The sequence below is a fragment of the Manis pentadactyla genome, chromosome 1 (genome assembly GCF_030020395.1).
Source record: "Manis pentadactyla isolate mManPen7 chromosome 1, mManPen7.hap1, whole genome shotgun sequence".
Classification (NCBI taxonomy): domain Eukaryota; kingdom Metazoa; phylum Chordata; class Mammalia; order Pholidota; family Manidae; genus Manis; species Manis pentadactyla.
The window spans coordinates 35,017,683-35,030,616 of record NC_080019.1 but is presented as its reverse complement, the minus strand read 5'-3'; the positions used below and the strand labels follow the sequence as shown (position 1 = coordinate 35,030,616).

At 31.4% G+C, this 12,934-nt stretch overlaps 1 protein-coding gene across 1 annotated transcript in view; it reads left to right on the top strand.

The window, feature by feature from the left end:
• FSTL5 (follistatin like 5) overlaps positions 1 to 12,934 on the top strand; it is an 856,022-nt gene that overhangs the window by 745,897 nt on the left and 97,191 nt on the right. The window contains exon 13 of the mRNA XM_036892294.2: positions 12,537 to 12,686. Coding sequence (XP_036748189.2) covers positions 12,537 to 12,686 — 150 coding nt within the window. The remainder of the gene's footprint in view (positions 1 to 12,536; positions 12,687 to 12,934) is intronic.

Sequence of the window (12,934 nt, the reverse complement as noted above, 5' to 3'; positions counted from 1 at the left end):
AAATAATATATAAAAGTATAAGGGCCTTATGTATGAATCTTCTATTGTGGGACATAAGGCTCTATTACTGGTTTTAATGCCAACTTAAATGATGCTGAACTGCAGAAGAACATACATTCTGCAGGAAATCTAATGCTAATCACTGCTCAGATGTCACTTTTCTAGGCTTAGAATCTCCCCATATAGTACTCTTTTAGAATGGCGTTGGTACATAGGAACAGGTTGTCCCCAGTGTTCAGAATACTTAGGTATCAAGAAATTGAAACTGAGATTTGGAAATGGGCAAACACAGCAGTCACATTTCTTTCTCTGCTGGTGTTCCCTTTACCTCAAGCAGTACAGCCTTCAGGCATTCATCAGTTCCCTTAGTAATATCTCCACATTTCTCTTCTCAGCATTTCATTCTGTTTCCAAGCAATTACTGCTTGTCCAAAATCTGTCCACAAAAATACTTGTAAAAACACTAGCCCCTTTATATAATGCAGACAATTCACCTCCTCATGAAACCAGTGAGCAACCTTTTGTGTTCAATACCACTGTATATTTCAGAAAGGTAATCGGAATGTTTCCCCATTTATCCTCTCTCAGTGGGTCTCTATTCAAACATGGTTTAACTTACAAAGAGTTATGGAGTGATAAGACTTTAAGCTTTTGTCCCTTTGTGACTACACTGACACCCTGCAAAGAGCTTCCTAAGGAATGCAATGTAAACTACCTCTAACTATTCCTTAGAACACTGCTCTGTAGATTTTAAAAGAATTAAATTTATGAAATTGGTCTTTGAAGCCCCACACTTAAAAGGGCCTTCTAATCTTTTATTAAAAAACACACTGTATTAAAATGTTCACATTGTGCTTCCATTAGACTTTAAGTATGTAAATCTAACATAGGGGGTACAGTAGGAAACATTGTAAAATGTGCAACAGCATTTTCATGGAGTTGTATAGCATATTAATTCAGTCAAGTAGTTTTATCCAAGATAGCATATTAAGTCTTCTTAAGAGATTATTAATAAGAAAAAGGCAGTTATTTGGACAAACGTGATCAAAATAATGTATGTCTCTCAGACAATTTATTGTAATCATTTTAAAACATTTTTATATGAGTAATAAAGACTCACTATACATATATAAGAGTACATTCTATGCACTTTAGATAGAAATGTGTTTATAGAAATTTGAATTTTCAAGACATTTAAGGGTAAAATTGAAGAGTTTAATGTAAAAATTATTCATACAAATGTCTTAAACATGAAACCATTTTACTTGAGATTTACAAAATCACATAAAGATAACTTGTGTGATCTTAAATTACAGTTTATGGACTAAGACTTATTTTTACTCACAAAGAAATACTTATTTCTTTTTTCAAAGTAATAGGTTTGAGTGGTAAAAATGTTTTAAATACAGAAATGTTCTATTGGTGTTCCTCTACAAAAGATGATAATTTTGCTTACACAATTTCTAACTTCTCTTCCTTTTAAATATGTTGAAAGCTATGTAATTATTTTAATGTATTTGTGGATTAGATTTATAATTTTAATGATTTATTTAAATCTTAGTCCATATTTTCCTTGACATTTCTTAAAATTCTTATTTAATTTTCTGAGCTGTTTCATTTCTTGTTTATATTTTATATTGCAACAATAGTTGTCAAACTTGCAATTTAACACTGAAGGCTAATTATTTCTTCAATATTATTTTCACATTTCAGATAGGTCATAAATCTCAGTTTGAATAGTTTGAGAGGTGGTGCAGGAGGAAAATCAATACAAACATTAATGCCTTCAATCTTTTAAATATTTGAATTGCTAAAATTTTTAAAAATTTATGCTGAAAGTTTAAAATGACTAGCTTGCATTTCTCCATATTCTTGATCACATAATAATTTTTGTATGTTTTCTATGTGAAGATTTAAGATACGACTATATAATATGAATTACAAGGAAAGCAGAACTTAAACTTCAAAATTGTTGTTCATTTCTTAACTATTTAAGCTGATAATTTGTTGCCCGTTAAAGCTCCTTTTTTCTCTATAAGGCAAAACCTAACATTCATCCAGGCTTTTCTGAACAGCAAGGCAATTGTTCCATCCGATTTTAAATCTCATCTGTACAGCTTTCAAGAAAATGAAATGTGAGATATCATGGAGAGGTACAACTACTGGCAATACAGCTGTGCTGCCCGAAATCACCACCAAGGCGTTTCTTGTTTCAGGAACTGGATCCATTTACTGACTAGCCCTGAAGTGTTATTTTTTCCACCCTGAAAAATACAGCAACTGTCAGTCCTATCTCACTTCTCTTTTAAGAATAAAAATGTGTTCCTTCTAATAAGAGCAAGAGGAAATGAACTTCACATATTTAAAAACTATATACTAGTATCATTTTCATTAAAAAATAGTAACTCTTTAATGTGAAACTTTCAACATACAGTTATTTACCAATATAATTTCACAAAAACATTGTCTTCTGACAACCCACTTTTGAAATTACTTGGAAAACTTAAAGATGGAATAAACTAATAGCGTATCTGGTTAGATAATCTGTATACATTTTAAAGGGCTTACACTGAACTTAGTCACAGAGGCACTTTTGGTGCCTTCTCACTCAATATTGTTTTTTACTAGTTACTCGATAATTTTTCTCAGCTGGATAGTGTGGCAGGATCCCTATCTAATTTGTCAATAAAAGAAAGACAAGAAAAAATTGAATTTGTTGGCAATGTAATAAATAAAAATATTCTAAGGAGAAAGAACAACTCTATACCCTCCTACCTATAAAGAAGGTAGGTACTGAGCTAAATTATTATTTTAATGTAACATTTATTTCTAAATGCTTACAAAATATGATTTAAACACGGGTCTATTTTCATGGTTTTTACTTAAGTGATACTAACATGGCAAAATACATACATATATCAATTATTTGGCCAGTATTTTTTCACTACATACCTGTAAGAGATAGAATGTAAACTCACTTGTAATAATAATTAACTGGTAATATAAATCATGCTTAAATATTTTTAAAGAACTTTTACCAAAAAAGCAAAATATAATGTTACTCAATGTAGGCATTCCTATGTAAAGTTAGCTGTGAATTATAATAAAGTTTAAAAATAGAAATGCATCTAATTAGCCTATATACAGCCCTATAATTTTTAAAAATAAATCTATCATACTTCAAAATAAATTATTTCAGTCATTAGTAGTAACAAAAGACCTATTACTTGCAAAACCTATCAAGGTTGTCTTTCACAAACAGCACTTCTGTGCAGGACAATGTGGGAAGATGGAAGAATTCAATTAAAATGACATGTCACCATCTGCATTGTGAGACTGCGTGCTACAGAAAAAAAGTTTAATGTCTAAATGATATTATACTGCATTAAACCAAATGTAGATAATCCAACAATCATAAAATTAATTCACTTTATGCTTTTATGTAAACTTTTATAAATGGTTATAAGAGTTTCACAGGGAGAGATATATATGCATACTTAGAAAAGTAATCAATAAAGCCTGTCTTGATCCTCAACTGATGTCCAGAAAGAGAAATCTGTAAAATGTGCATTATCAAAACTCATGTATTGCTACTTAAAAAGAGATGATCATTTAAAGAAGAGAAGGGGAACTCATATTGTTTCTGAAATTATATCTCATTCAAATTGTTTGACCCTTTTCCTAAAAGTTTTACTTTATTCTCTCATTATTGTGTAAACTTGTAACAATAAGACATAATTTAATTTACTCATTTTAAAATAAAAATTTCAAAGCATCAAGGTAAGTTACTCCAAATAAATTCATTAAAAATGTCTTTTCAAAGAAAGCAATTTTATTTTGACAGATTTCATTTCTCTGTGTTCTGATCACATTACTAAAGCAAATATAGATTTTTAAATGAACAACACCTAGGAAATGAATAATCAGGCAGGTAGAGGAAATGAAGTCCACAAGATAGGACTCAAGTGAAAAACCTGAAGTTCAGTTTTGGGAGTCATGTTTTAAAAACTGTTTTAACAAATTATTTTTACATGTTTGAAAGACTTTTATGTTAATTTTGTAATGAATGAGTTGCTTCAAAAGGAATAGCCAAATCAAATGTTTGGAAGCTGAAAATTGGAGGCATATTTAAGCTCACTACCCAAAATGTAGGGGAATAGCCAAATCAAATGTTTGGAAGCTGAAAATTGGAGGCATTTTTAAGCTCACTACCCAAAATGTAGACGACTGCCTTATAAAAAAATCTCCTTCTTTTCAGAGTTTAATAAAAAGGCTATATACGTAGCTGTCAGAAAAATTGTGAAGGGGGATATATACACCTTGGGCATTTAGACTAATGTTCTATTAATATTTTTAATCATGAGTATATTAATCAATAGTTGGAAGGGACTGTTGGAACAAACATTCTTTACTGCTACTTAAACTACAGTATAGAATGTAGCTGTAAGAATTAAGCCCCATTTTCCCACAATATTCATTAGTGTTCATAGTGATGCATGATTATATCAAGCTTTTCATCATTTTAAAGAAAGGTTTACATATTAGGCTCAGCATTTTTTTTTATGATCAATTAATTTCATGTGTTATCTGGTAAGAAAATAAAATTTTCTTTTTTCCCCCACCTAATTTACTAACTGTGCTTTGTAAAACAAACTAAAACAAGAGTACAATTACTCACAAACAAATCAAATATTCATTACATTGGGGAACAAAATTAAACACAACTAAATCTTTAATTGAACTATCCATGCTGTCAGTTAATCAAGTTGATCAACCATGAACCTTGTGGTTCCATGTTATTTACAGGTCCTGATATCCACATAATTTTCCAATCCCCTGAAGTGCTTAAGGTCAGCTTTCAATTCAAACAACTCCTTGCCAAACTCTATTTACTGGTTCTTCAACCTAACTTGAAACTTTTGGTCTTTGTATTAATTTGGTCTCCCCAGATGTGTGCTTTTCTCAACAGACATTAAGCCCCTGCCCCAGGAATCCTCAGCCTCACTGGCAGTAAGGCCAATCACTGGCCAGGATTCCTGCTCGTTTACAAGAAGCAGGAGAACCAAACATTTACAAAATGTCTAGTTATCTTCCCTTATGTTCTGTAGGCATTTGAAATTTAACACCTCACATTTATTTGTTTAGTTGACTATTCTTAATAGAATATTTTTATAAACTAGCAAAACATTTTCTGTTTAAGCAGAGTAGATGTAGTTCAGATAGTTTTGAATTTTTTTCTTATATGAAAACAGTTGACAAAATCCTAATTTAATTCTCAATTTCCAGATGAGAAAATAAGAAGAGTCAAATGATTTGCCCAATGTCACAGAATTACGAAATGATAAAGGAGAAAAAAAATTCCCCTGATCCCAAATGCAACAGTCATTGCACCTCAAATTAGCACTATGAAAATCTTAAATAATTGAAAAAAAAATGTATGAAAAAGTGTGTCGGCTACTATAGTTTTCATGAAATGTAGCCAATAGAAAAATTCTATATGAAAATAACAGGTAACATTTATCAATCACTTGACTTTTTCGAAACTGATTTATTTCATTTAACCTAGATAATAACCCTATGTGATAGGAGATGTTATGCCAAAGAGGTAAAAGCTTAAAAGGTATATAGGCAACGGATATGAATGTAAAGCCAAATGTTACATCTCGGTCTAGTTGACCTCAAAGTCTGTTTTCTTAGCCTCTCTAACACACTGTCTCTGAAAAGAAACTGGATCTCAGTGTATGAGAGTATAATGTTATCAACTCCATTTTAGTCTAACACTGAAAGACATAAATAATTCTTCTTATGTTAAAAGAAAGGATGAAAATTTTTGTAATGTGTTCTTTGAACCTTTGATGTCATTGAATCAAAATCATGGTATATGGTACTTTCCTGAGACAGGCCAAATTAAGGCAAATCATTGCCCTGACTACCTATGCTTTGAATAATATGACCTAGATTTTAATAAGTGAAAGAGGAAATAAAATTAGATGAACTGAATACATCCAATTATAGAAAAAACAATTGTATCATTTTGGTTATAAGCAGTGATCTCAACTAAAAACTGATGAAAATACCTTTAACCTCATTGCCTTTTCAAAAAATGATCCAATAAGGGAGTTGGTCATTGATATTAAATTGTTTAATACATTACTGTAGGATCTAGCTTTTCTTAAATATTGCAAAGTGAGATTAAAAGAATACATTATTTCTAGTGTATTTACAAATAGCTCAACTGTGATTACATAGATTTCTACATGACTGTAAAGAATATCCTGGGCATCCCAGCCTAAACATTCCAATCCACCACAAAATAACCTTTGTTTCATTCATGAGTAACTAAACAAATCTTCACTGAGAACAGTTATTTACATTCTACTGTATTTGATACTGTATTTGATAAATTCTACTATTATTTCACGTGCTCCATTTTCACTTTTCTATTTATCTCAATAGACTCGGATTGTCATTGTTTGGGATATTAAAGAAATCTATTTAAAAAAGAGAAAGAGAGAAGGAGAGGAAGAGAGAGATCAAAAGAGCTAGAAAGAGCAGAAATTTGATATCAGTGCTTCTTAAACGATCTGTGGAATTACTTGGGATTTTGTACAATCTGTGTTTTTAACCAGTAGGTAGTTTCCCTCTATGAAACCCTCAGATGAATTTGACACCCAAATTGGTCTAAATCCTGTTCAAGGAGATAGGTCTGCTGATCACGTACATGGAATGTTGAATTGCTATAAAAGTTTCTAAATGGTATTTTAAGTTTCTATACTATTCTCAGCTTGACAGCAGATGACATGCCAACTAGCAGCTGTCTGCAGACCACATTTTGAAGAGTGCTGCTCTAAATTCAGTTTCTCAGTGATTCTGGATAATATATCATAGTGTTAAACATTATGACTGAGAAATAAACATAGGGTGTTTTTAAAAATTTTTGCTATGATAAATGACATTTAAATATGCATTTATTGTACCTTCACCATTAGGTTTGGAAAATGTAGAAATACAGAAAAAGCAAAGGTTAACATATGAGAATGATAGTACATAAATAAATGCCAAATTATGTGTCACAAAATATTTAGGTGATGGAAATACGGCTACTGAAAGTAGATAAAAAATAATTTGTTTAATAAAATGTGTGGTATGCACTTCAGTAGCAGTAGGAAATCACTGAATTTTATGAAATTTTGAAGAGAATATTTAGCTAGAGAACAGGTCATTTTTGGAGAACAATGAAGATTAGAGTTACGTATTTTGAATAATATAATTTTTAACTAATTAATTTTTCTTTGCAAAAGCTCTCTTTCTTACCAATTCTCAATTACTGCCAAAGGAGGGAACTCTCTTACCAGTCTAAAAAAACCTGATTGGTAGAGAAGCAGAGAAGTTAATCAATGCAAAACTATTAAAACCAATTTATTTGCAATAACTAGTGACCAGATCAGTGAGAAAACCAGACCTACAATATGTCTACAAGTTTTCAAACTTAAATGCTTATATTTACATATTTATCAAAACATCAAACAAGCACTGACTCTCCTCCTTTGACTCAACATACATTTACAGTGGTTCAGCACCTGTCCAGGAGCGTCTATACACCACCCTTTGGTGAACCCACAATATTGCCTGATTCATTGCTCAAACTGGTGTATATACCTTAGGTCACCTCATTTGTTACATATTTATTTCTGCCTTCATTATAGTACTAATACAAAATTGTTTTCACTCATACCTATGTAAATTACATAATGTATTTGTAGTACAAATTATGAAGGTCAGATATTTACTTTTCTTTATACTTCAGGGAGCACAAACTTATTAATGTTTAACCAACCTGCCTTTTCAGTGTTTTTGCTCCCCATGCTCCTAGGCCTGGCATTATTTAGATTATTAAGTTTATTATTAAACTTTTTATGAAAGACAAGATCTTTTACATCTCATTTATACTTATGTTGTATACATAGGTTTGTTTATTTTTTATTAAAGTATAATTGATATACAATCTTATGGTGATCAAATATACAACACAGTGGTTCAACAGATACCTGTATTATTAAATCCTCACCCACTCTAGTGCAGTGAACTATCAACATAGTAAGATGTTACAGAATCATTGACTATATTCTCTATACATATTACAGTCAATTTTATTCTTTCTTATTTTTCTACCCAGTAGTCCTTATGTTATTTTAAAAAATTCCTTTGTTTTTTAAACTTCTCTGATATAAAACAAACCTTCTTAACTCTATCTAGATAGAAAGTATCTCTGTGTCTTTATCTCTATCCATCTAGTCTAGGTACATCTATTCGTGTTTGTGTGTGTATGCATTTCACCTTTTTAAAGTTTATTTTCTATTTAATTTTGAATCATCTTTAATGCTCCCTTTAATATAATATATTTTTTTCTCTCCTATTATGTCTCCATTTCAAACTGAACATTTAGAATTTTTCTGGAAAGAGACCGAAAGGGCAAGGTCTGATGAATGGCAAAGCCAGATATTAATTCTGATTATAATAAGGCGTTAGGAAAGAAAGAATTCTCAGAGGAATTTAATGTAAACGAAATAGAGCAGGAAAGTCCGAAGCTTAGCTTTCATGAGGTCACAATTAGGGAACAGAACATAAAGAAGCCAGTATAGACAGAACTGAACTGGCAGGATTGCAATGATAACTAGGACTGGGATACATCCTAGGACAGGGATAAGCAACATTTTATTCTGTGAAGTTCCAGATAGTAAATATCTTAGGCGTTGCAGCCCATTTCAGCTTTTGCCATGACAACATGAAAACAGTCATAGATTTATTTTAAAAGAATTGGTGTAACTGTGTTCTAATAAATCTTTATTAATGTAAATTTGAATTCCGTATAATGTTTACATGTCACAAAAATGTTTTTCTTTTGTTTTATTTTCCAATCGTTTAAAAATGCAAAAAACTTCCTAGTTCCTGGGCCACATACCAAAACATACAGTGGGCAGAATATGGCCTGGAGCCCGAGTTTTCTGATCCTTGCCTTACAAAAATGAAAGAACCTTTTGGGGAGAATCAAGTGTCTGAAACAGCCAAATATGGCAAAAATCATAAGCAACTTGAGAGCAGACATTCTCCCATATTCACGTTTTTATTTCCAAACATAGCTTTGCACAATATATTTCACATAGTAAGTGCTTAATAAATGTTTCCCAACAAGAACTAAGGAGTAAAGGTTGGAAATTCTAAGACTCGTGGTGACTTTTCCAGACATCTCTCTTGGAAGAGATTGAATCATGAACAATCTAGAGTGAAAGGTCAGAAAGTGGGAATAAAGTTCTAGACAGCTTGTTCAATGTCTGAAGAGAATTTGATAGATGACTGGAAGGGAAAACAGATGAATCTAATTATTGTTGTTTTATTGTTTTCTTAAACTGCAGGAGAATGTTCATGATTGAACAATTGGAAACATAGCAGAAGTTAAAATTAAATGTAGGGCAAATCTTTCTGAAGGCAAAGGATAGTGGAGCAAATCTATGATTAGAGAGAAGGATGAGGGGAGGCATAAGGACGGAAACCTGTTGAGTTGAATGTAAGAAAAATATAGATGCTTGTGACAAGTAGCATTTGTCCTCGCCATAAATGACATAAGATGTGCTAAAAGTGGGCTATAAAGGAAGATGAGGAGGGAGATACAGAAATTTTAAGATGTGAGGGCAAAGTATTTTTAACATATAATCATTACATAAATAAAAATGAAAAGTCCTATAGAAAATGAGTGCTTATATCCATTTTAATCTCTTATGTTTAGAAAATCAGGTATCATCAATATCATTTTAATTGATAAATCAAAACTTCCATCATCACTAATCTAGTATCCCTTTAAAATTTTGGAAGAGAACAATACATATACAGGAAATGTGTAATAAAATATAGACATGATCCAAAGGAAAATAGATAAGTTCTAATTATGAATGAGAATTTTCTTTTTCTTATTGATTCTCATCCTCATTAGGTCTAATATCTTATTAATTCCTTTCACTTGAAATGGTAATATACATTTCTATAATAAGTGATTTAATGATATTCTCTGTATAATTCCTGACAATTTTCCTCTTCAGTATGTATTATCTTAATCTTATTTAGCATCTCTGATATTTTTTAGATTCTCTTTTGTCCCATTAAATGCTTAATGCATGTGAAAAATATTCCCATCCTCAGAAATAAATATTAATTTATGTAATCTGAAAAAATAAGAGTGCTATTGTAAAATGGAACTTAATAGACTATAATCAGAAATAATGGCATAAAGCAAAGCAGAGAAAATTCAGGGTGACTGTCAGGAAACTTTCAATGGCTTTGTAAAAATGATTGTGAGTCTGGTCAGGAACATCTTATAGGAACAGCATACAAATAGGAAATAATTCCCAGCAGAGAATTTTATTTTACTGTTTAGAATAGTTTTGCAGCAAACAAAGGGGTGGAAATTGCTCCTGGTTCAGGAGTAGCTGGGCTGACTGTTATGGGTCAGGTCACTCACACATCCTATTATTTTGGCGGGTTTTGTCATTAGCTTTTACACAACTGCAAAGAATTTGTAAACAATTTTCCTTTATTCAGAGCCTTTCATCAACCTTAGCTCCCACTTTTTCCCACCTCTTCATACTTTTCAAGTGTATATTTTATACAGTGTTTGATTCTCACAGAATAGGTTCTTGTCAAAGATATTTAATATACTTTTGAAGAAAAATGTTTCACATAGGAAATAGTGTTTCAGTGAATTGATGAATGAAATTGCTGTACTGTATTCTGGCATGTGGTGAGGACAGATTTCTGCCTTTATGCTTATTTATGCTGCCTGCTTAGGGGTGTCATGGGCATCACACAGGAGGTCCCCACTGGTAGCCCTCTTGGAATGATTATGGTGCATTTCATGAAATGGAGTTAGTTTCATGCATTCAGAACTACCAGAAGCATATGTTGGAAGTTTAGATTTCAGTTTCTTTGCTGTGCCCTAGAAGCCAGGAACAACCTGTGTTGTTTGAAAAATACTACCATTGGTATTTTGGCTGATTCTGGACTGCATCTTAAAAATTATTGAACACTCCGGGCCCTCCCTGATTCAGATCTGAATTTTGGAGACCAAAAACAGAACATATACTGAGCATCTCACTCGAAAGTGCTCTGGTTTTTACATTCTTTACACATCTTATACAAACAGTAAAACCACCTGTTATGGTTGTGCTGCTTAAAAAAGGGTTTATTATAGTTGTACTCATTTTAATTTCTAAATGCTAACTATGGTTTCAGCTATCAGCATTATTTTTAAATTAGAAGAAATGTTTAGTGGTACTGATAATGAAAACCTTGTTGATTTTGTTTCATGATTATTAAATACAAATGAATGGAATCTCTGTAAAAAAAATTATGTTTTTATTTGAATTAGAGAAGGCAAAGAATATTCTAATTTAGCTTAAAAGTTATTAACTAGAGTATACAAATCAATAAATTAGATAGCAGTAGTTGATGATAAGACTTAAATCATAAAACAAATGAGCCCCTGGAATCCATGTTTATCATTGTACCATTGTCGTTATATAAGTAAATATTTATCCTTACAAACATATTTTACACATAGTTCAATAAACCTCTCTTCTTAGTGGTTTTTCTAATTACAAGTAAAATGAATGAACTACAAAACCAATAGACCAGTGAATAAAAGGAAAACCTGAAACAAAAATAATGAGCTAAATGACATTTCTTGTACTTGTGATGAGTCTGCGAGCTCATGAATCACAAATTCTTACTTATTTTTTCAACATTCACTTATCTAAAAAATGCAGGAAGGGAAGAAATAGAATGTGTTTGTTGCCTCAGTTATGGTCATCTAACATAGACTACGCAATATTCAACCAGAATGCAGTTCTAGGATAAAAGAGCAGAATAACAAGCCTTGGACAGATTAAAGGATTTTGTAAAGTTTGAAGTTTATACCAAACTGAAAAATAAAATAGGCATTCTGAATAACTACCTTACTATAATTTTCTTAAGCTTCTGATTCTCTACAAATTAGAAGACTCTTCAATCATTTCCAGTGGATTTGGTAGCTTTCAAGAAGACCATGGACATGCCATGGGGTGGCCACTGATGTTTTGAGAAGCTCTAAATATACTTTAGTGTGATATTTAATGTTTGGTCAAGAAGCTTGAAACTGGGGGATCTGTGAGGAAATATTTGATTCATTATGTATTTCTCAACTTACTGAGTTATGAACAGTAGTGACAAATGAAAGGACTGTATCTTATTAGTAAAAAAGTAATTAAAGACTCGCCAAAATTTATTTTAAATGGTTATCATTCACACTATTTCTCTCTATATTTTATTGTTTAATTTGATTTAAGTCTTTATAAATATATAAATACATATATATGTATATAATACATATGTGTAAGTATTTAACTTTAGATATTGAAAGCAGTAAAGCATCCAACATTAATTCTATCCATAATATAGCTATGGCCATATTATAATTTGAGATATTCATTTTATTTCCTATAATATAGGATGAAGTCTGCCCCAAAGCTGAAGGAGATGAAATTCAGAAGTGTGTGTGGGCCTCAGCTGTTAATGTCAAAGACAAGTTCATTTATGTTGCACAACCAACATTGGACAGAGTCCTTATTGTTGATGTGCAATCCCAAAAAGTTTTTCAGGTATGAATGATTCCTAGTTCTAAATGTGATTTCAAAAAATTATATAATCTAATTATCTTTGGTTATCATTGATAACTTGCTTCATTACTTGGATAACTGGAAAATATATGCACTTTCTGCACATTGTCCTCTCATTCTCCTCCTTGAGCCTAATGAATTAATAGGTAACTTAAATATCTTTTCAAAATTATATTCCATAAACACATCACAATACTAACACTACTAGTTCCACAACAATAATCATCATC